The 22142-nt window shown below is 41.6% G+C and overlaps 1 protein-coding gene across 1 annotated transcript in view; it reads left to right on the top strand.

The window, feature by feature from the left end:
- Window positions 1-2582: 2582 nt before the first annotated feature.
- bean1 (brain expressed, associated with NEDD4, 1) overlaps window positions 2583-22142 on the top strand; it is a 53023-nt gene continuing 33463 nt past the window's right edge. Inside the window, exons 1-2 of the mRNA XM_030442944.1 lie at window positions 2583-2755; window positions 12584-12703. Of these exons, the coding sequence (XP_030298804.1) occupies window positions 12679-12703 (25 nt within the window). The 5' untranslated portion in view covers window positions 2583-2755; window positions 12584-12678. The remainder of the gene's footprint in view (window positions 2756-12583; window positions 12704-22142) is intronic.

Raw genomic sequence — 22142 nt, 5'->3', positions numbered from 1 at the left:
TATGATAGATATTGCTCTTTAATTGAGCGCCTTGACACAGGTTGCTGTACAATAGTGATCAAATCATCAGTTTAGAGATTAGGAAACGTCTTTTTTCTTCTACACTTTTGGAATAAAATTGCTGAAACATGGTTTAGTTTGTGAAATGTTAACACTTTGCAGACTCTTGAGATCAGATTTGAGAAAAAGTGACGTTCCCCTGTGTTTTAGCAATACATGTCTGGATTTAATTGTGTTAAAACAATGCACATTTTTGTTAACAATTGTAACATTATACATACAGAAGTTCAGTAATAAATAATCCTAGATAAATAAATAATCTGAGAAGCAGGTTGTCAGTTTGATTCCTATAATATCACTCTGCTTTAAGAGCCTGTGTTGAAACTGTTTAACGACATATCTGTAACTAATGAAACTAACTAATGAACTGGCTAATAAAAACATCATCAAATTCCAAAATGGTCCCAAAATAAAGTCCTAATGTACTTAGTAAGCCTAGATAACAGGAATGTAAACAGGAAGTGGACAGAAATAAAAGGACACTTCACACCTAAACAGCTGTTTTCCATCCTGACTGATTTTCACCTCTGCTCAGGTTGAAGGTGGTCGGAGACTCAGAGGATTTCACCAGACTGAACTTTTACTGTGAAAGCAGGTTATTTTGTCTTGTGGAAGCAGAGAAAGCTCGGGTGTTACTACAGTGACAACAACAATGAGCTCCGAAGCAGCTGATTGAAATTCAGCCGTCATTCGTGTTATTATTTCTGACTGAGGTAAGAGTTCTTCTGTGATGAAAAGCTTTTTTGTGATGGAGATGTCAGTGGAATATTCAGCTCAGACACCTGTGTGGATTATACAGTACAGTGTGTGCGAGACGTTAAACTGAACAAAGTCACGTGGAAATCACCTGTTCGTTGTTGTCGACAGCCTCCGTCCACCAGAATCTGCTCCCTTTGAGTCAGGAGGTAAGTTAAGGTCAGGCAGGGATGAAGTCGTTGGACGAGGTTGAGGTCAAGACTTCTTCTAACCAAACAAAAGGGCTTATTTGTTTCCCAAATGTTTGCATATCGAGATTATCATGTTGAGAGCAGGCCGCGCAGGAGAAAACACACCATCGTCAAATATTCCAGTCTTGTTTCAACATGTGTTAAGTTGGACACGTTGGGACGTCTCCGGCCTCGTATGTGCCGATAAAACCTCCTGTAATTAACGAGACCTCGAGACATCACGGTTTGTTTTTGTGGCGAAAGCTTGACCGTCTCCATCCGGTGATCAAAACAGGTATTTCAGGCCAACCCATGATGTTTTTCTGACCCTGACCAAGTGTTTTTTATGCCTAAACCTAACCGGAACTAAAGAACAACACTGTGACAAGAGAGAAACAGAATATTCATCCTGAATAAAACTTATCTGTGGTTTTTGCAGGTGACCGGGTTTGGACTCGAGTCACCGTCATTCTCTGTTTTGATGACTTTAAACTTGACTTGATTGAAAATAAATTACTTGAAACTTAAAATGGACTCAGAAGCTTGAGACTTGGGATTTGATTTAAGACCTGATTTAAGACCCAATTAACTTATATTATCTTCATTTTATATTTTCATTTTCTTTTCTTTTTTTTTGTCATTCTTAAGTGTGACTTTCAGCATTTCACTGTTTAAAAGTGAAGAAATTAAGAAATAAATCATCTTTAACAACCTTGTTTATTAATTTATTTGATTAGATTGACTTCACTGAATGTCAGTAACTATGATAATATCATTTTCAGACACTGGACTTGACTCAGCCTGTGATTTTAATTTGACTTTCCCAACAGACAACTTGACCTGTGACTTGCTTGACTTGAGTCACATGTCTGTCTTTTGGTGTCGCTGCATTATCAGAACTTTCCGAACCAAATAATAACCAGATAATGCTTGCGGGTTTTTTTTTTAAAGCTGTTAATGTAATTCTTCCAGCTCAGTGATGCTCTGACTCGCAGCACATTAACTCGTTGTCCTAATTTCTCGCAGCGTCGCGCTTTGTGCGTTGTTGTTTTTTTGGGGGGGTGAGGGATTTCCTGGCTGGCTGTCTCTCCACCGGCACATTATTATGCCTTTGCCCTGGATGATGCGCTCCTCTTCCCGAGCATGACACACTTACTGGGCTGCAGAGCCGAGCCACGGGACAGAGACACGGCGAGGAGGAGCGAGCCGTGAGGACAGAGTCACACGAAGAGGAAGAGGAAGATGAGGAGGAGGATGAGGAGGATGCGGGAGAGGAGAGGCAGATGAGAGCTCATAATGATGATGATGATGATATCGACATAGAGAAGGAAGGGGAACAAATCTGTGCGGGGAGGAGGATGCTCAGAGTGATGATGATGATGATGATGGTGGTGGTGCTGTGAGGACGGGACCTGCTCGGAGGAGAGAAGGTGGATGCTGCTGCCGCTCGGACGCTTCTTCTTCTTCTTCTTCTTCTTCTCCTCCTCCTCCACCTGCTCAGCGTTGATCATCGTGCGGGTAAAATCTCGGGTATCAGCGAGAGTTTAACGAAGCGCTATTCTGAGGAGGTGGGCCAAGTCCCGAGAGAGGGAGGGAGGGAGGGAGGGAGGGAGGAGAGAGAGAGAGAGAGGACCTCCGGACTGGCTGATCAGTGGGATGCTGCTGCTGCTGCTGCTGCTGCTGCTGCTGTCAGTGATGTGAGGCGACATTCAGGAGCTGATGAGACTCCTGCCTGCATGTGGAGGACACACATTTCTACATCTTTGCAGGTAAGCAGCTCACCTCCTTCTCTCTCCTCCCTCTCTCTCTCTCTCTATGTCTCTCTCTCCTTCCACCTCTCATCTAAACTCTTCCTCTCTGCTGATCACTATACATACTGTATTCACACACTACACAGTAGATATAGAGAGTTATTGGGAGGTATGGCTGTGTATCTTCATCAGTGAGCTCGTGCTGACTTTGTCTTCGTAGTATTTTGCACCTCCTACAGTATCACACTCGTATTATGTAACATCCCATTAGATGCTCTGACACAATGACTATTGTTACACTGTGAAGTTTGCAAACGTGATTCACTAGCGGCTGTAAATCTACATTCGACAGCTTTTTTATGTGGAAATACATCAAATAAATATGTCTGAGTTTCTATTATTACCTCATCAATATTGTAAATATTAACTTTCTGAGTTTTTTATCTTTTTAAAATTACATTGAGGATCTTTAAGTTTAATTTTGAGGGTTTTTATTCTTGATTATTTCCATTTTATTCAACATTTCGGAAGACAATATGATGCTTTTCACTGTAATTAATGTACAAGGCTGTGAAAATGCTGCCTCTGCATTATTAGAGCATCAACAATAATAATCCACTGATAGATTTATAACACTAACAATGCAAAACCTGCTGCATAATGAGGTCTTTTACATTTTAACTCACATTTTAAATATATTTTTATTCATCAGATTTTTACAGTAGGATGTGGAAAAGGAGGACAAGTCGGCAGGTTGTAGAAACATCTGACTTAAATGCTAAATTATGTAACGTTTTACCTTAAAATAACAGCGTCAGAGTCATTTTGATGGAACATGGAGTCTTGTAATAGGCTTCAAAATGTCTCTGTCTCAGCTGCTCCGCTTTCAACTTCACACTACGAGTATTCAACACATGATTACATCATTATGACATAATGAGTTCGCACCTACGTGATGACAAACTGTTACACACCTGAGATTTTTATAGGGGGGCGCCAAATCGCACAAAATGCCAATATCTACATAATCTTGCTTTAAATCGACCTCCAGCTCGACACGTTGCAACATGAAAATGCTGCGTAGGCGTTCATACATCAACAGTAAACATCCACTTGGAAATAAATAATAACGCTAACAAGAGAAAACCTGCTGCATAATGAGATCTTTGACATTTTTACCAATATTTTAAGCACATTTTGCTGCCTGTACTTTTGCACATATACTTTTACTTCATGCAGGACGTTCAGATTTGAAAACATACGTCAGAATTCCTGCATTATGGAGCATTGATTTAAAAATGTATTCCAATACAGCTACTGATTACCTGCTGAAATATGTGACCAGCAACTTACTGACAGTATTACGATGAGATAAGACGAGAGAAAATAAATATCAGTAAGATCAATTCTATTTTAAGGTCCTATTTGTAAGAAAGTTTCATTCCGGACAAACACTGACGTTTTGGGATTGTAGGTTGGTCGGTCGCCGTTCCAAAAGTCGGGAATGAGACTCAAACTTTCCAAACAAACGCGTGTTTCTGTCAGAATACAAATTTGTGGTTTTCACAGTGTTGTGTGAGATTTTAGAGTGTTGTCTCGTGTGCACATTTCCATGGATACAGACTGGTATATCATTCTTTTTTCAAAATTGTAATCCTGTTAGCAATCTCATTTTTTTTCCACTAAATGTATCTGTAATCCAATTACATCCATCATCCATAACTTTTACAGAATGCTTTTTTGTGTATTCCTAATTACGTTGAATGAAATCAACGCAATGTATCTGCGAAGGATCCAAACTATCTTCCACTACCTGAACCAACCTGAACACATTAACGTATAGAAACATAATAACTGCAGATGCACACGGGGCAGGACAGGTCAGGACGGGTCATTGAAGGTTCTGATGAGGATGAAATGTCCGTTGCAATCATTGTAACCCAGCAGAACCGGCACACAACTCAATATAAACACAAACTAACACACTCACTACTCCTGTGTTACATGCAAGCCGTCCTACAAGAACAAGAGCTCCATGTAATTACTAACGCTATTGAGTTACCGCGCGGTGTTTATGCACAGGAGGTTCACAAAAACATCTTCAGCGGTGAGAGGAAATTAAAAGTAACCTAAAGCAGATTTACTACCAGGTAAAACAAACACATTGCAGCTCCCTATAGGACTGTTGTAGGCGTGTTATAGTGATTTTTGGATATGCTCAACTCTCTCTCTCTCTCTCTCCCGCGCTCAGCTTTCCTCCCAGGCTTTCCTCCCACACACTCTAACTCTTGTTTCAGCAGTGGAGTACAGAAGCCTTACAGTAACAGTAACAGTGCAGAGAGGAACTCTGGCCAAATGTTTCCGTAGGAGCATCAGCGCGCATGTGAGCCGCTAGAGTGTTGGAGTTATGTAAAAAAAAAGAGTTATTTAGCCCTCTGAAGGAGAGGAAATCCAAACAGGTGGAGGTGATGCAAGGAAAAAATAACCTTATGGGTCAAGATAAAAACAGAAGGCGTGAACAAGATGATATGAAACTCCCTTGGTGCAGCAGGAAGGAGTGTGGTTTTGCGTGTTGTGGTGTTAAAAAGCCACATTTTCCAGCTTTAACACGTGCGACTCTTTCAGCGGCGGAGGTCGACAGTGTGATCTAAAGAGCCTCACAGTGTCAGGGCTGCACACAGTCTTAATGCCGGCTTCCCCAGAGGATATCAAAGCCCTTCCGCGGGTTATCTAAGTGGCTTTCTCTCTCCACTCAGCTATGAAGGTCAGCGCTACAAAAAGCCCTTTGACTTTCATGTGACACTCGCTGATTTACGCGACATGTTTGACTCTGTAAACCGTGACCGATTCAATAAGCTAGAACTGGATGGAAGACTCTGAGATGTAGTTTTTTTAGGGCAGGTATATGATGCATGTTCAACCTAAATAGTGTCACGTAAAGGATGAAATGTCAGCAGTCAACGTTTCTACAAACCACAGATGCATTTTGATTTGTACTCAATGGCCACGTACCATTTTGATCCTTCCACAAAACATGTCATGTCATGTTCTCATTACATGTTTATGACCCCAGTTCCTGATCGTGTTTTGACACTTTGAAGCATGAAAACGCTGGATTTTTCTGGCAAGCGACGACGGCATTTCATATTTTTAAGACGCTGCGGGGTATTCTTGTGGGGGAAGACTGAATGCATGATCTTTTCCCAATCATAACCAAGTGTTTTTTTTTGTTCCTAAAACAAGAATAAGCACAGCATTGTGACTACACAAAAAACTGAGAACAGAACCTAAGAAAATGTTTAAACTTATCTGTGGTTTTGCAGAAACGTAAACTGCTAACATTTCTTCTGGCGATTGGTTTGCATCAGTTTGTTTGCAGACATTTTTGAGGAAATCAAAAAGGAAAAAAATGACTCAGGGTGAGAGAAAATATATTCTTTTGGTGTAAACATTCATTTTATTTAGCTGTACCACTTCTCAGTTCAACTTGGACCTTAAATAAACATAGACATTCACTATTTAATGTGTCCAAACTTGTTTAAACATGTTTAAACTCGGACGTTACATCATTTGGTTGTAACGCTGAGCCCTCCACATTTGACTGATTAACACTGGAAAATAATGAAAAACAAAAACTATAAGAAAAAAATCAAGATTGTAAAAGAAGTTTGGATTTTAATTTAAAGACCCAGCACTTTAAATACAGTAAATTCAGATTGCGTGAAACAAGAGATGAAGACTCCTCGCTCCACGAGGACTGAACCCCTGACCTTCTCACTGCGGGGTCGGCTCGGTGACCCGCCTGTTATGGGAATTGGACCCCCGGGCTTTCAGCGATGGCACGGACGCTCTAACCGTGGGTCCCGCCTGCACGGCTACAAACACTCGTCAGTGTGATCTCGGTGCCATTGCCAGGACTGACAGGTTGAATGGATGACAGGGCTGTGTGGGCCAAATAGACTGTCAGAGAGAGCTGGGAGGAGATGGATGAGAGGAGGGATGGAGGGACACGGAGAGAGTATCAGAGAGAGGGAATACCAGGAAGAAAGATGAAGAAATGATGGAGTGCTGTTGTGGCTACAGGCAAAACCTGACACCCTCAGCTTCTGTGTCTCTGACTGGTCCTGTCCCTCACTCACTCCTTCTGTTCTCTCCTCATCATCGCCTGCTTTCTGTCTAATAACTGCACAGTTTCTGCAGCTGTTTCTGCCTTCAGCAGCCGTGTAACACCTTACAAATGTGTTACAGGTAGTGTTTTCAGGCAATTTCCTTTTTTAAAGCTGTACTCCTTCCCGTTTCATAACCACTTGAAACAAGTCAATCAGAAAATGTGCTCCTTCAGACGATTCTGAAATGAAATGAAAGGAGAGTGATCTTAAGCTTTAGTTGAATACTTCTGGCAACTAATAACTACTGGAGTAAGATTTAGGAAAGATTGCCTGCATCGACTAAATCGCCAGAATAAATGTTGGAAAAGCACATTTATGCAAAATCACAGATAATTTTGACTATAAGCTTCTTTGCAACGTTGCGTTCGTCTATGCACAGAAACCTGACCCTTACGTGTTTAGCGCTAGGAAAACATCATGATTTGCCTTAAAGTACCTGTTTTAGTCCAAAAAATGGACGTCTGAAAATGTGTCGATATATATATATGTTTTGTCCTGAGGTCTCCTTAAAGGGACAGTGTGTAATATATCAAGTATTTAGCGCCATCTAGCTGTGAGGTTCTAAATTGCAACATTCCTTTGCTCACCCCTCCCGTTCTGAAGACGTTGGAGACGTTCCAGAAGCTACGGTGGCCATGACGGACAAGAAACTCATTTTCAAAATATGGACTCTTTCTCAACAGTGTCGAGTATTTCTACTGATTCAAGCAATGAGGTAAAGATGTAGTTAGTTATTGTTATTGTTAGTGACGAGCGCTTTCGCTGAGCTCCCTCTCAGTTCCGCACTCAAGCTAGCTCTGAGCGAAAACGCGTTTAGCCTTACTACGTAGTACCACGTAGTGCTTTGTGTCCCTCTCGGCAGTCCATAGTTTTTTTAAAACCGGAAAGACATGGCGGCCTCCATAGAGCTTGCCCGTGCTATGTACAGTGATGTGCAAGGCAAGGGGGGCAAGTCGCCCCCCCTTGTGGCTCAATTGTTAAAAAAACGTGCGCTAAAGTGCCCTCCTGGGAGCCAAAACGTGTGCTTAAGTGCCCTCTTGGGAGCCAAAAAAGCGTGTCAAAGTGCCCTCTTTGTTGGCAAAACACACTAAACTGCCCCTTTGGCTGGTTAAAACATGATAAACTGCCCTCTTGGGAGCCAAAACTCACGCTAAAGTGCCCTCTTGGGAGCCAAAACTTGTGCTAAAGTGCCCTCTTGGGAGCCAAAACACGCGCTAAAGTGCCCTCTTGGGAGCCAAAACACGTGCTAAAGTGCCCTCTTGGAAGCCAAAATGCGCGTTAAAGTGCCCTTCTTTTTGCCCCTGCCCTTCAAAAAGTCTGTGCACGCCACTGGCTATGTATATTCAGATAGGTAATTCTTCGCTCAGGAGGATAAGTCAGATTTTTGCCAGAGGTAATTGTACACCAATGAGGATTTACTTATGAACGAAGACGTTGATATGAGTTAATACATTACTTAAATCGTTACACACTGTCCTTTTAAAACATATCCTGTGGTTTCACACTTACAAATGTTGAAACACATTCTTGAACTGTGGTCATTGGTTGCCTTGTCGCCTTGTCGCCACCACCATCTCCTCCACCTCCTGACATTAAAGTCAGGTAATAAACATGTATTGTAAACGCAACATTACATGTTTTGGAGACATGTCAATTTGGCACAAAGCCTATGACGGGTAGAAATTCAGAAATAATATACAATACAACAATGTTACTTCAGCCGTTTCTTTCATTGCTCTCATCTCACTGTCGTCTGTTTGTGCTTTGCCTTAACAGTCGTGTAGTCTCGTCTCCAGAAATGCTTTGTCCCGCATGCAGACGAGCAGCATGTAAAAATCTAAAGCATGCACAGTGTTTACTCTCCTCTCCCCGTCCGCCCAGTTAGGCTTTTCAGAAGCCTTTCATCTCCAACCAAACTCTCTCTAAGGACATTTATACGTGATTTTGAGAAATTGGCAGTAGCCTCCCTTTGGCAACGATAAGCAATGCAAGTCTGCAGAGAAATGACATCATCTCCAATTTGGAACTGCACTCAAGTCTAAAAAAAAAACAAAAGAAATCTGAATCCGTCTGAACAGCCCGTCTCTTATTCTTCCCTGGAAATGAATTAAATGAATTCATGTTCAATTGTTTTTTTTCCCCACAATAGTAACGTTTGCTGTGTCTCAGTGCTGCATGATGGAGGTTTTATTATCGGCTGTTTTGTGTTGTGCAGTTTGCTTCGGGCTGTTTGTTCCAATTCCCAAACTATCAGCCTTTTTGTCTTGTCTCTATCATTTTTTTATTTATTTATTTCTTTGCTCTCTCTCCCACTTCCCCTGTCATCGCTAATTTTATCTCTTGCTGGCTGTTTGTCAGTAAGATTTTAGTTTGAATAAACTTACTCATACTTTACTGCTTCATCCGCCGGCTTGGAAACAGTAAACCACATACAACTGGGACCTTCTATCTACACTGAGGCACAGTTCGTGGTATTAGCAATCAGCTTACAATGATGCTTTAATTCAGAGGCTGGAATTCCTGAAATGTGTCCTAAAAGCTTCTGTGGCACATATATTTCTGTAACTGACTGCAGCCGTAGTAGCAAAAATATATTTCTACATTACTTCTCATGAAACGTATTCCAATACAAGCGGATACGGATCATTTGTCATTAAAACAACAAGTACAACTAATCAAATAATTATACTTCCTATCACGATTAACGATGAGTACATGCTATCTAAACTTCTTCCTGCGGGATGTTTGCAATTTTGCTAATACAATCACAGTGAAAATAAACACACTAAATTCGAGATTGCAAAAGTTGAGAATCTTTCAGCAATTTGTTTTGGTGAACAATACATCAAAAATACAAATGTAAGTATGAAGTCAAATCAAAGATGTATGTATTTATATTTTTTTGCCATCTCTCATTCGGTCACGTTGTGTTGAATTTTCTCACACACTTCTCTGGTTGTAGCTCTTCTACTGTAGCTTCAGTTCTTGAAGTTGACAAATATCCTGTGAGTTCTGTTATCACTGTGTGTGTGTGTGTGTGTGTGTGTCGCTCTCTCCCTCTCTCACACACACACACACACACACACGCGCCACACACTCTGGTGATAACAACCGACTCTGTGTGTGATTGTGTGTGTGTGAGGGAGAGAAAGAGATAGTTCAGTCTAGCTGCCAGAGTGTGTTGTCTGTAATATCTGTCTATGTGAGCAGGGACAGTTATGTAACAACAAAGCAGAATGCATCGCAGGTTCAAATGAGTCACACACACACACACACGCACACACGCACCGATGCTCCTGTACACGCTCTTTGTCAGGACAGGAAGTGAGGGATTAAATCTTAGACAGCAAATTCATGATTTATCAGAAGTAGAAGGAAGTGCTGTGTGCCGTCTCATCGCCAGGACTTGACAGTGACACAGTGTTTGACAGCCAGGTTTGGGTCGATCCAACCCAATTGGAGTGTCTCAATGGCCCCTCACTGTTGGTGATGATTTAAACAAGAGATCCCCTCTCATTTGATGGCTTGCGGTGCAGCATGATCTGTGGCGTTATTATGGATCTCGCTGGTTTTCTTGTGGCCCCTCTCTAATTGGTTGCCCTTCATTGCTTTGTTAGCTACGCTTGACGCAAACTGTCAACTCACAAAGTCGCTCTGGTTCTGTCTGTTTTTTGTTGCGGTTCTCATACAGTTTATGAGCTATATTTTACCCGGTAAACACACTGACCTCTTCAACTTCCTTCTCGGCTTTCTGCTGCTCTGCTCAGGGTTCTTCCCCGTAGCCACTCTTCGCTGTCAGAGTGTCTCTGGGCTGTCAGACAGGCTGGGCGTCTGCAGGGCTGCAGTGCCGCTAACCAGCCCAAAGACTGCGTCTGCAGCTGTGACAGTCAAAGAGGTCGATGTGTTTACTGGGGAAACCAACGGTCACAATCAGCTGCATCAACTCCATTTTGCAAATTTAATTTAATAAATATTAAAAAATAGACACAACCCATTAACACCCAACAACCACTGAACATACAGTGAGAAGTAGCATGTAAGCTAGCTGATTCTTGTCTCATTTCTGCTGTGATTAAACTGTAAATTCATCTTTGCACATTGACCTCCCTCCCTCTGATTGTCTAGTTGAGTACCCGGGCCATAAAAATCTCTGTCAGGTTTTTTTGATTGGAAAAAAGGTTCCTATGAGTTAAACTCTCACTGCTTTTCTTGCCTTCTGAAGCATTAAGGACGGAGCACCAGGATATAGAAGCTGTCCTGGCTTTCATCATTCAAAAGACATGACCAGGAAGTAGTTAAAGTTACAAATATACAAATAATAATCTCTTTAAAAAGAGTCTGGATCAACTAAACGTCCTCAAATAAACATATACAACAACATGGTTATAATAAAAAAATAGGTTTTAATACTAATGTAGTAAAAGTAACCCAATCGCCAGAATAAATGTTGGAAATCTTTGTTCTGCAAACCACAAATATGCTGAAACTTTACATTCCTTTTGGTTGCATTTTCTTTTTTGTTGTGAAAACTTTGCTTATTCTCTAGTTAGGTTTAGCCTTAACCTAAGCAGACAATATTCATCAAGTTGGGACATGAAGAAATATTACATTTAAGGCAACATTCCCAGAATTTAGTGTTTTCATCTGGTAATGATGTTGTCGCCGCTTAAACAAAGACAACTGGATTGTTTCCATTTTCCTTGGAGTTGCAGCTACCAGCAACAATAGAGACAGACAAACTGAGTTCATTTATTTATTTAGTTCATAATAGAGTTGTGAAAGCAGATAGAAATGTTGCCCGGGCGCCTTCATCTTCCCAGGAGACGACATTACATGATGAAAGTGAGGTTTATAGGGAACCAGTCCAAACACAGATGGTGTCATTATTCTACAGCCATCCGTGCATTCAACATTTACTTCATACTGATGCATCAAAACAAAACACTTGTCTATTACCCGTTTAAATACACCTCACCACCACTTTCCTGCAAGAAAGGAAGGTTGCTTTAAAATGCATTCAAGTGGACAGATCTTTATTTACATGCGTGGTTCTTTGCTCCTCGTTAGGTGTGTTTATGGTCTGAACTGCTGATTATACTTTGACAATAATATTTATGCCCGTCTCCATTATGTTTATTATTATTGTTCGTTTTTATAGCAATAGTTCTGGTATTACAGCCCTGTAGTAAAGCGTGTGTGTGTGTGTGTGTGTGTGTGTGTGTGTGTGTGTGTGTGTAGTTCAGGTATTGATTGGAACATTTGAACCCTGTGGCCATGTTCCGGAAAGAGCAATGAACACACACGTACAAACCGCACACACACACACATATATTCACGCACAGGGTGGCGTGGGTGGCCACTTGACTGCCTCTCACACACACACACACACACACAATACAACACACACATACACACACATTGCCTGGGGCTTTATAAACAGCCGGGCTTGGAGGTTGTGACTCGCACATCAGTCTCCCTCCCTCCTCCTCCTCTCACTCTCCTGGTAGAACAACACAGCTTCTCTCACTTTCTTCATTTATTCCTCTCGTCCTTCATCAACCTGTTTTCTTTTTCGATTCCTTCCTGTCTTTTTGGACCCGCTGCGCACGTTGTCTTCTCTCGCTAACGTGCCGTCCTGCCCCACCTCCCCCTCTATCTCTCTCTTCCCATCCTGTAGCTACATGTACAGCAGCACTGTGTGGTGGAGACCAGTTGAAGTTGGCTTCCTGCCTGTTGAGATGTGCCAATAGGAAACACTGTGAACAGGGGTTCATGCTGATGAAATTGATCTGCTCAGGTAAGAAACATGACTCTTCTTCTTCTTCCTTGTGCTTCTTGTGCTTTAATTAGTCCCCTGGTACTGAGTGGTGTTTGTTGTGTCGACACCAGGAGCATAAACAAGATTCTTGGATTGTAACGTAGGCTAGGATTGTGAAAATAGAAATATATGTGTTTGTATTAACCTTCATTTACTATTGAAGTTTAACATTAACAAGACACCACGTTTATACCAGATGCAACCAGGTTTTTATTTGCTTACATATAAATAAAGTTTGACCAAACATCCTTCAGAGTTAATCCAATATAATTTCTTATAACTTATTTTTCTGTTGAAAATAAACACTTACACTTTATGTTCTATAAAGTTCCCTGTAAAAAGCATTGGCTAATAGATAATTCAACTCTTTTAAGTCTTAATAAGATGCTTACTAACATTAATAAGACTGTATAAACTTGAAAAAATTGCTTTTTTGCATGACATGTACTTATCAAAGGGGTTAACCGTATATTAATGGCTTTTTACAAGGTACAAGGTCAGTTATTTATCATTATACAATGAAAAAACACACATTAAAGAACATATATACTGTTATTAATCTACAAATATGCCAAAATATGTATATATATATATATATTATTGACCATATGTGAGAAGATTGTAACGTGACTATACCTAATGTTGAAGTTGTTTGATGCTGCTGGACTGTGGATTTCTTTGTGAAGGACTCAAAGACCGTTTAAATGATGTGACTTTATTCCGACTATCGAGCACCTCGTCTCGGTTCCTCTCTCCGCTCTGCTAACGGAGAGCAACATGAGCTAACATGGAGTTTGCTAACATCAACTTACTGCAGCACAACACCGAAGTTTCACCGAGCTAACTCACATACCTGCCATCGTTAAACATTCACTCAGCTTTTTGTTGTTGCTTTATGAAGATTAATACGTACTTTATTTATCAGTAATCATTAGCAGTTAGCACTTATTCACAGTTGACTTAGCAGCTGCTGGATCATCGGACGCTTTATTAAGCTTTTAATTTTAACGATTGATCAACAAGGGTCTTATAAATGCTCGAACAGCTCTTTTAATCTGACAATAGATACATTTATGATGCTGTAATACAGTAATAACACCAATATATAGTCTTATTAATGTTAATAAGCATCTTATAAGGACTTACTGCCTTACTAAAGCTTATAACAAGAGACATTAATATAAAATGTTACAGGAAAAAGTCTCAAGGCACTTTAAATCCACAGAAAGCATAGTCTGACATGGGTGACATGTTTCAGATAAATACAGACATAAGATCAATGTTTATAACCACAATGAGACAAAACTTTATACAGATTACCCACAATATTACGTTGTCAATATGTTATTGATTTCCCAGTCTTGGTCACGTTGGACAGTTTTTGCGTCCCTGCTGGTGTGAAAATGTCCAATAATTTCTGAGTGGAAACATTTAACTCAGATTATGAAGTCTAAAATGAATTTTTATCAGCACTGATGGGCTTCTGGCAGCATCACTACAAAATTAGTGCCCGAAGCGGCTTTTTTAAAATATCTGTCAGTCTTTGATTTCTATCCAATTGCAACTGTCATCTTTGTCAGTGGAGCCCAGCAGCTAAGAAGAAATCTGATGATATGATTGTCAGCAAAAAAACACTTTCAGTTCCCCCTGCAATAATCCTGGAACGAGGCGGAGTTGTGTCGTGTCTGCTCCTCTCCGGTATATTTCTGATTTGTTGCTGTTGTGGGTATCCTTTGTTTATTTTTAGCAGGATTACAGGTTGAGCTTTAAAAACTCCAGCGAACAAGGTAGACATATTTATGGAAGCCTCCCTTCTCAATAAAAGATGAATCGCTGGCTTATGCAACAGCTCCTGACCGGAGCCGGGGAAGAGACGAGGAGGGAAGGAAGGAAGGAAGGGAGGAACAGATGGATGGTGAACAGACGGATGGCCGAACATATGGATTGATAGATGGATGGATGGATGGATGGATGGATGGATGACTTTTATGGATGTGTGTTTTCCTGTCACGGCTGCCCTCCAAGAAAACCGTCAATACTTCCCTGCTCTGTCTGACTCCCGTGCATCTCTCAGACGTTTTCCTCTATCCGACTGTCCGTCCTTTTGACACTCTCTTTATATCTGTTTCTCTTTCTCTCTCCGTCTCCCACCTTTTTATGTCTCCCTCGCCCTCTCTCCTCTCGACTCTCTCCCACTTTCTCTTCACACTCTCTGATCTATTATTCACATCCCCTCGCTGACTCTTTCTTTCTTTCCCATGACACCTGAAATCCCTCCGTCCGCTGCAGGGCGTTCAGACCTCCAACCAAAAGTGCTTCCCTCTCAGGAAAAGGAACGCGATGATGAATAAAAGAACAGAGCAAAGAGACAGATAAAAAGCTTCGGGATGGGCGGCTCTATAGATACGTCTCTTACCGTGCGAGCTCATTGTATAGGTTGACATTTAACACACTCCTTTTGTGTAATCCTTCTCGAAGACCGGTTCCAGCCATGTAAGATTCAGTGAGGACGAGAAGTCGAAGCAAAGTGGAAATATGATATTCCAAGTTTAGTTTTCTGATGTTGTGGGACATTACCTCGGTTGCTTTACCTGCGATTCAGTTCATTGTTTTAAATGTATCATCATCGTACATTACTTAACTCAGATAGAGACACTTTAGCCTCCACAAAATCAAAAAGCCGGTCAAGCCAAAAGGAAATATGGTTTAAAATTTAAGTCATGTCAAGGGTGTCGCTATTATAGGTGTGTGTGTGTGTGTACCAGGTGTGTTGCATTGTGGGTACTGTGGCGTTCATGTTACAATCAATCCCAACAGAACTAAAAGCTGAGACGCTGTGTAAAACATGAACAAAACAGAATGTGATCACCTGCTAATCAATTTTGACGCGAAATCAATTGAAACAACACAAAGACAATATATTTTAATGTTTTCTCTCAGTCTTATTGATTTTACGTAAGTCAGTGTAGCGCGATCTTGAGTATGGAGCGAGGTTCATTGTAAAAAAGACGTCACTACCTGGGCTTTTATTTACTGTTTTTACAAAAGCGCGACAACTTTTTATGAAAAATGTGGTCGTAAATCAATCAGGAAAGAAAAGATGGAAGAGTTTGTTAACAAGGCGACTGGAGGTGCTTTTTTTGGACATCATGTGCACAACAGGAAAAAAAGATGAAGAGGTGCAATATGTGAGCCGTCTTTGGTGACTACTCATAACTCCATAATAACAGAGATATATTAATATATTATGTCTGTAATACATTGGAGTTAAACAGCTGAGAGCTGGAGAGGTGTGATGTGGAGCAGGATTTCAGGATGTAAACTGATTATGATGAATTTCTGTGTTTTGGAGAAGCGGTAGAATTAAATAAGTGTTTACTTCCTCCCAATTCTTTACAGACATGATAATGCTTGTTAATGGAATATGCTTTCTAACATGCTTTTCATTTCATCACGCCTACTCCTGGTGAGATTATTGTTCAAACCCCTGGAGACGTGGACGTTAATGCGGTGAGTGCGGTTCATGCCGACTGGGAAAGGTTAGGTGGCGGGTTTTAAAAGCTTGACGTCAATGAGACAGTCGGCATACAGAGATTGTGCCTTAATCGAATCGGTTGGGCTGAAATGTGTGAACGCCCTCAGTCAGCTGATTGAGTTGGAAGCAGGGAAGGACAAGAGCAAGAAGGAATTAAGTTAAAAGAATAAGCAGGAAGACGCTGATTGAACGTTCGCTAAGCCTCAGTAGTCTGACTTCCACAGGACTCAAAAACTGAAGATCAAGTTAAGGACTTTTGACGTCATCCTCTCCAACTTCAAACAAGTTGCAAAACAGCTAAAAAAATCAGAAAGACACAAACAACCTATGAGGAGAAATGCAACAGTGCTGGTGGAAAAAGAGCTAGAAACAGTAACGTGAAGGAGACCATCGCTGTGGAAATATATTTTTCTGTTGCTTTAAATGTTTTTATTCTGGTTTTTAGCTGTGAATTTGAAGCGTTCTGAGCTCTGAACTTCTCCCGATCTCGAACAGATGTGGTGAATTTTCACCCCGAGATCAAGATTGTTAGACTCACCTGATGCAAGGTCGTGTTATATATATATATATATAAAAAAATCAGTTGACAAGAGTTGAAACTTGTTCCTGACGCTCTTCGGGGTGATATTGCTGTGAGTGAAAGGAGGCTGAAGTGCAACACATGGCAGCTGTTTGTGCCCCGGGGTCGCTGCTGCTGTGCCCCAGAGAAGGGCATCCCATCCCCGACTGGCAGCATAAACATCCACATCTGCCTTCGGTTTTTGAAAGTCACTCAGAAAAAGTATAGTTTTTCTTAATTTCGGAGGCTTTTTCTCAGTTTTCTTCAGGAAAACTGCTGTTAAAACCTCGAACAACAAGTGTTTACCTGTTGTGTATCAGTCCAATACACAACTCAGGTCATGACCTTGACGAAAAGCAGATGTGAAAGTGTCATCAGAAGTTATAGATTATTCAAACAAATGAGTATTTGCGTTCGTTCCGTATACATGATTGTTGAAATGGCCTGTGTGTGTGTGTGTGTGTGTGTGTGTGTGTGTCGCGCTCTCGTGCCACGGCAGAAGATAAAGGCTAAACACAATCTTCATATTAGAGCGTTGGCATGTGCGTGCATCAGATGAGGCCAGATCTGAAATGGAATCTCTTTCTGTTCCCCCTCGCTGCACACATCTTCCATCCATCTATCGGCGCTGCGCCGCGACGCCTCGCCTTTCCCGCCACCCAGCCATCAATCATCGCATTCCCCGCGCCCGCATGGAAATGGGAGGGAAAACTTCATTTAACGGCATTTTACCTCCTCATCTCATCTAACCTCTCTCTCTCTCTCTCACTCTCTCCCTCTCTTTGTCCGTCTGTCCGTCCACCTGTCCGTCCCGTCCAACCGGCGCTCGCGTCCAATCGAGTCACAGTGTAAGGTCGTTTATTTAAATCTATTTAAATGGATATGAGGCGCGTGCATATGCGGGGAGATTTCACGGCCCAGCAGGTCAGCAAATACCAAGGCTGTTCCACCTCGCTAAGCCCCCCGCCAGGGCCCGTAGACAATTAATACACACACCAGGTGGTCAAGTTTGAGTGTGTGTGTGTGTGTGTGTGTGTGTCTCCAAGAAAAAAAGGTACATTTCTATCTATCTATCTATCTATCTATCTATCTATCTATCTATCTATCTGTCTATGCCTGAAGAAGCAGGGGAGAGGGTTGATGAGGCGTGGGTGAAATCAAAAGAACAAAAGGTTGCGATATAAAGATGAAACAAGGGGAAAGCGGTGGACAGGAGCGAGGTACAGTACAGGACGTGAAATGGGCGTCGGGGGGGGAAACGGTATCACTCTCCGGGGGGAAGTCGGAGAAAAGAGAAGAGCGGAGAGAGAAATTGAGGGAGGTGACTTGGAACGTTTGAGAGAATAAGAAAAGGGGGAGAGCGGGAGGGAGAGAGGGAGGAGGAAGGAGAAGTGAAGGGTAGATGTCTCTGCTAATGTCTTTGGTGCCAATATTGACTAACGCCGGCTCCCTTTGACTTCAGTCCACTCGCTGCATCCTCCTCTCCAGTTCATTAGCTCTGTCATTTGGAAATGGACGTATTGGCTCAGTTGTTCAATATCATCATGGATGGATGGATGGATGGATGGGTGGATGGATGGATGGTTGGATGGTTGGATGGATGGATGGATGGATGGATGGATGGATGGTTGGATGGATGGATGGAGTATCAAACCTTAAAGGACGATACAGCTTAAGTGTATTAACTACAAAATCACATGTACTTACAAACAGAATTACTGATGATTTTCCAGATATCCAATAAAACATACAGTAGGTAATCTGTTTAAACTGATAAATGCATTTTCACTCCTCCCGGGCGGCACCAGAACCTTAGAAAACGTAAGACAATCAATAGTTAGTAGATCCTTTTTAAAAAATATTGGTCTTTTTATTGTTTTTGTTTTTTTGGTAAATCCTGATGCTGGCGGGAAGTTTCGAATCCGAGGAATAAAAAGGTTGGCATCATACCTTTGTGCTCAATCGTGGTTACGTTACATTTGTGTATTATATACGTATGATATCAACATTTTCTATCTGATTAGGTTCATTGCATGTACATGAGCGGACTTTCTCTAGGCGGACGTGAGGACGAAAAGCATATGGAAGACCATCTCGCCACCACTAGCTTACAAATTAATCCGACAAACTTGGATAGAAAATTAAGCGATCCTCGAGACATTTTCCAGTGGGCATGTTGGACTGATCCTGGCTATTCTAGAAAATGTGCATATGTGCCAAGTGTATTTTTTTTGACCGAAGTGGCCAGAAGCAGGAAGTCAGACACAGGAACATCATACAGCATCCGATCAGTTTCTAAATGTAATACCCTGTGCAGACTCGGGATCTACTGCATAACAAATCTAGTAATATTAACAAAAAACACAATTTAATCGGACAAAACAAAACGATAGAACACAACCCAAGTCGAAATATGAAGAAGGCTGGCTCCGCTTCTGAAACCTCTCAGAAACGTGCCCACCGGAATCGATGTTTAGTGCAAAGTTAGGAAGTAGTTTCCACAGCAGCGAGGCTGAGTGAGGCCGATATCTGACTTTCATGTAGGAGACCTGTTGACATCCTCGCACGGATCAGCAGTGAATTTGACAGTGAGGCCTGCAGGCTTCTGTATTAACATTTTTGGACACCGATCAAGTGACTGGTGAACGTTCAACTGAATGTAGCAGCCACGCAATAGATCTCCATTGTTTTTTTTGGCTAATAAGTGAATCAAGTTGACCGGTCGATTGGTCATTTTGGCCGGTGGGTGATGCTCATCTTGTCCCCTGGAGGTCCGACTCGGTGTTTGATCTCGTGCAGAGATAACTCCCAAAAGTTCTATAATTGATGAGAGAAAAAAGTCAAATCAATGTGTTTATTCGATCACTCTGATGGATTGGGTTAAGCTAGTTTAATGACTGTACAAAGTGATTCACGCGGCTGCCTGGAGGAAAGAAATCAAACCGAAAACTTGCGTGAAAATAAGCTAAAAATGTGCGTTTAGTTTGGTGCCCGCTTCATGAATTAATCAGTAATTTATACGCAAATTGATTTATAGAAGTGGAGGGATAAAGAGATAACAACTTAAATATTTAATGAAGCTTTTCAGTGTGAATAATTTTGGGAATGGATGGATGGACAGATTGATGGAGCAGATGGAAAAAAAATCAAATCAGAAGGGAAGAATGAATAGTAAAGGAGAGACGACAGATGACAGATTGGCTCTTTACAATATTGCGATGTCAATAATGCCATCTACAGCATGTTACGCAACATGTGCGATGCATAAATGTGTGTTTGTGAAATGTGTGTGCCCAGAGGGGAGAAGGCTACACGGGTGTGTGTCTGTGTGTGTGTGTGTGTGTGTGTGCAGCAGCTGTTTTAACATGATTAAACATCGTCTCTTCCTCCCCTCTACACCTCTATTTCATCATCTCCTCCGCCGTTTTCTCTCCAGTCATTATCCCCTACGCAGCACTTCTGAGCACGGAGGAGGGAGAAGGAGAGAAAGAAAGAAAGAAAGAAAGCAAAGGGGGGGGGTGAGCAAAAAGGGCAAGAGCCTCACAGGGAATCACACATAAGAGAGGCAAAGAAAGAGAGAGTGTGTGGCGAGGGAAGGTCAGGGAGAGAAGAGAGATCACAGTCTTATAATTCAAAAGAAAGAGGGTCTGTCTGAAACGGGCTCCCGTGATATGATGTTTGGACTGTTTTGGCTTTTATTCATCAGATTGCTCCAGTTGCCATGAGCCACCGGCACTTACTGGATTGGGTGTAATCCTCCTTCGCTGACCTGACAGACGAACAAAAACACATTCAGGCAGACTGAATCTGATCGGTTTGGCAGAAACAGTCCGAGACGCTGTGTGTGTGTGTGTGTGTGTTTAATCCTTCGTTGTTACCAGACAGATTGACGGACGACTGCAACATAGCAACATTTACAGTAGCTGAACATTTTTCGTATCAGAATGAGTCGAATTTTTTAACCAAGCCTGTGCAGCTCTGCGTGAGGCTGCCGAACTGCCAGCAGACACCTTCTGCCTCCACGTCTTCTCTTTATTTAAATGTCAAATCAATCTCTCAGCTTTTAAGCGTCTCGTCGGGCCAAGAAAGGTGATGATGTCGTTAGAGAGATTATTGTGTAACAGCAAAGGCATCAGACCATCGCCAAAAAGGTCGCTTTTCTGCTCAGTCGTTTTTTCCTCCTCTTCCTCCTCTTTTTTCATACATGTAAATCACAGAGCCATTTCTATAAGTGAGGATAAGTGACCGGATGAGTATATCAAGAGAAAAGAGAAGTCATTGTGTCTGTTCTCCTTCATTCTGTTCTTATTTCTTACGTAACTAATGTCCCAATCTGCGATCGACTGCAGAAGTTCTATAATAAGATCTAAATTGTCTTGTTTTGGTAATAGCTCTGTTTTAAGTGAATGATATAGATTGATGATACACACATTGGGAAAAAACATGATGTCCGTTGTGGGTAGTGGTGAAACGGCTCAAAAATACGGCTCGAAAATATCAAATAATATAATAAGTACGCTGGTATTTTTGTTTGCTAGCTGCTAAATGAGCACGATGATCACTTTGTCTGCTTGTTTATGTCTTTTTAGTGATGATGGTGTTAATCGCAGCATGCTCTCAAGGGCAGCTCCGTCTTTTCATGCAGAGACGGAACAGAAATGTATAAAAACACAGTCTGTGATGCTTCTCACAGGTTTATGAATAGACGCTCTCAGGTCTGGAGTTTGGGTTTACAGCTTTTTCACCATCCTGTCAGGTGTTTCGGGGAAAGAACGCAAAGCGCAACAAGGTGATCCGCAGAGGATTATGTGACCAGACAAGTCCGAACGGTTCAGATGAACGTGACACCTCTCAGTCAGGAAAATACTGTACCTGACAGAAAATGTGAAATGTCACAAGATTACGTTAAAATAAGCCATGTGGAAGTTTTGTCTCATAGTTTCTGACCATTTTAAATGAGCTACTTAAGATGAAACAAGAAATATTCAGATCAATGTGCCCGGCCACCAGAAAAAATGATGGTAATTTACATTTCTACAAACAACAGATGTTGGAAATGTCCTTTTCTTTAGGTTCAGTTTTTACCTTTATGTTGCGACAATGCTGTGCTTGTAGTCTGGTTGGGTTTAGGCACAAAAAGCACTTGGTTAGGGTCAGAAAAAGATCATGTTCGTGCTTAAAGTACTTGTTTTAGTCGCACAAATATCTTTAAGCAACCAACTCGTCACCAGAAACGCAGTCTAGAACTGATGTCACGCCTTTTTTACCTGTAACGTGGCGCGACATGACTCGTTTTGTAGAGACGTCAGTTCGGTACGTAGCCA

Source organism: Sparus aurata, chromosome 15 (genome assembly GCF_900880675.1).
Source record: "Sparus aurata chromosome 15, fSpaAur1.1, whole genome shotgun sequence".
Classification (NCBI taxonomy): domain Eukaryota; kingdom Metazoa; phylum Chordata; class Actinopteri; order Spariformes; family Sparidae; genus Sparus; species Sparus aurata.
The sequence above is the reverse complement of the archived record's forward strand: the minus strand, read 5'-3'. Positions and strand labels throughout refer to the sequence as shown.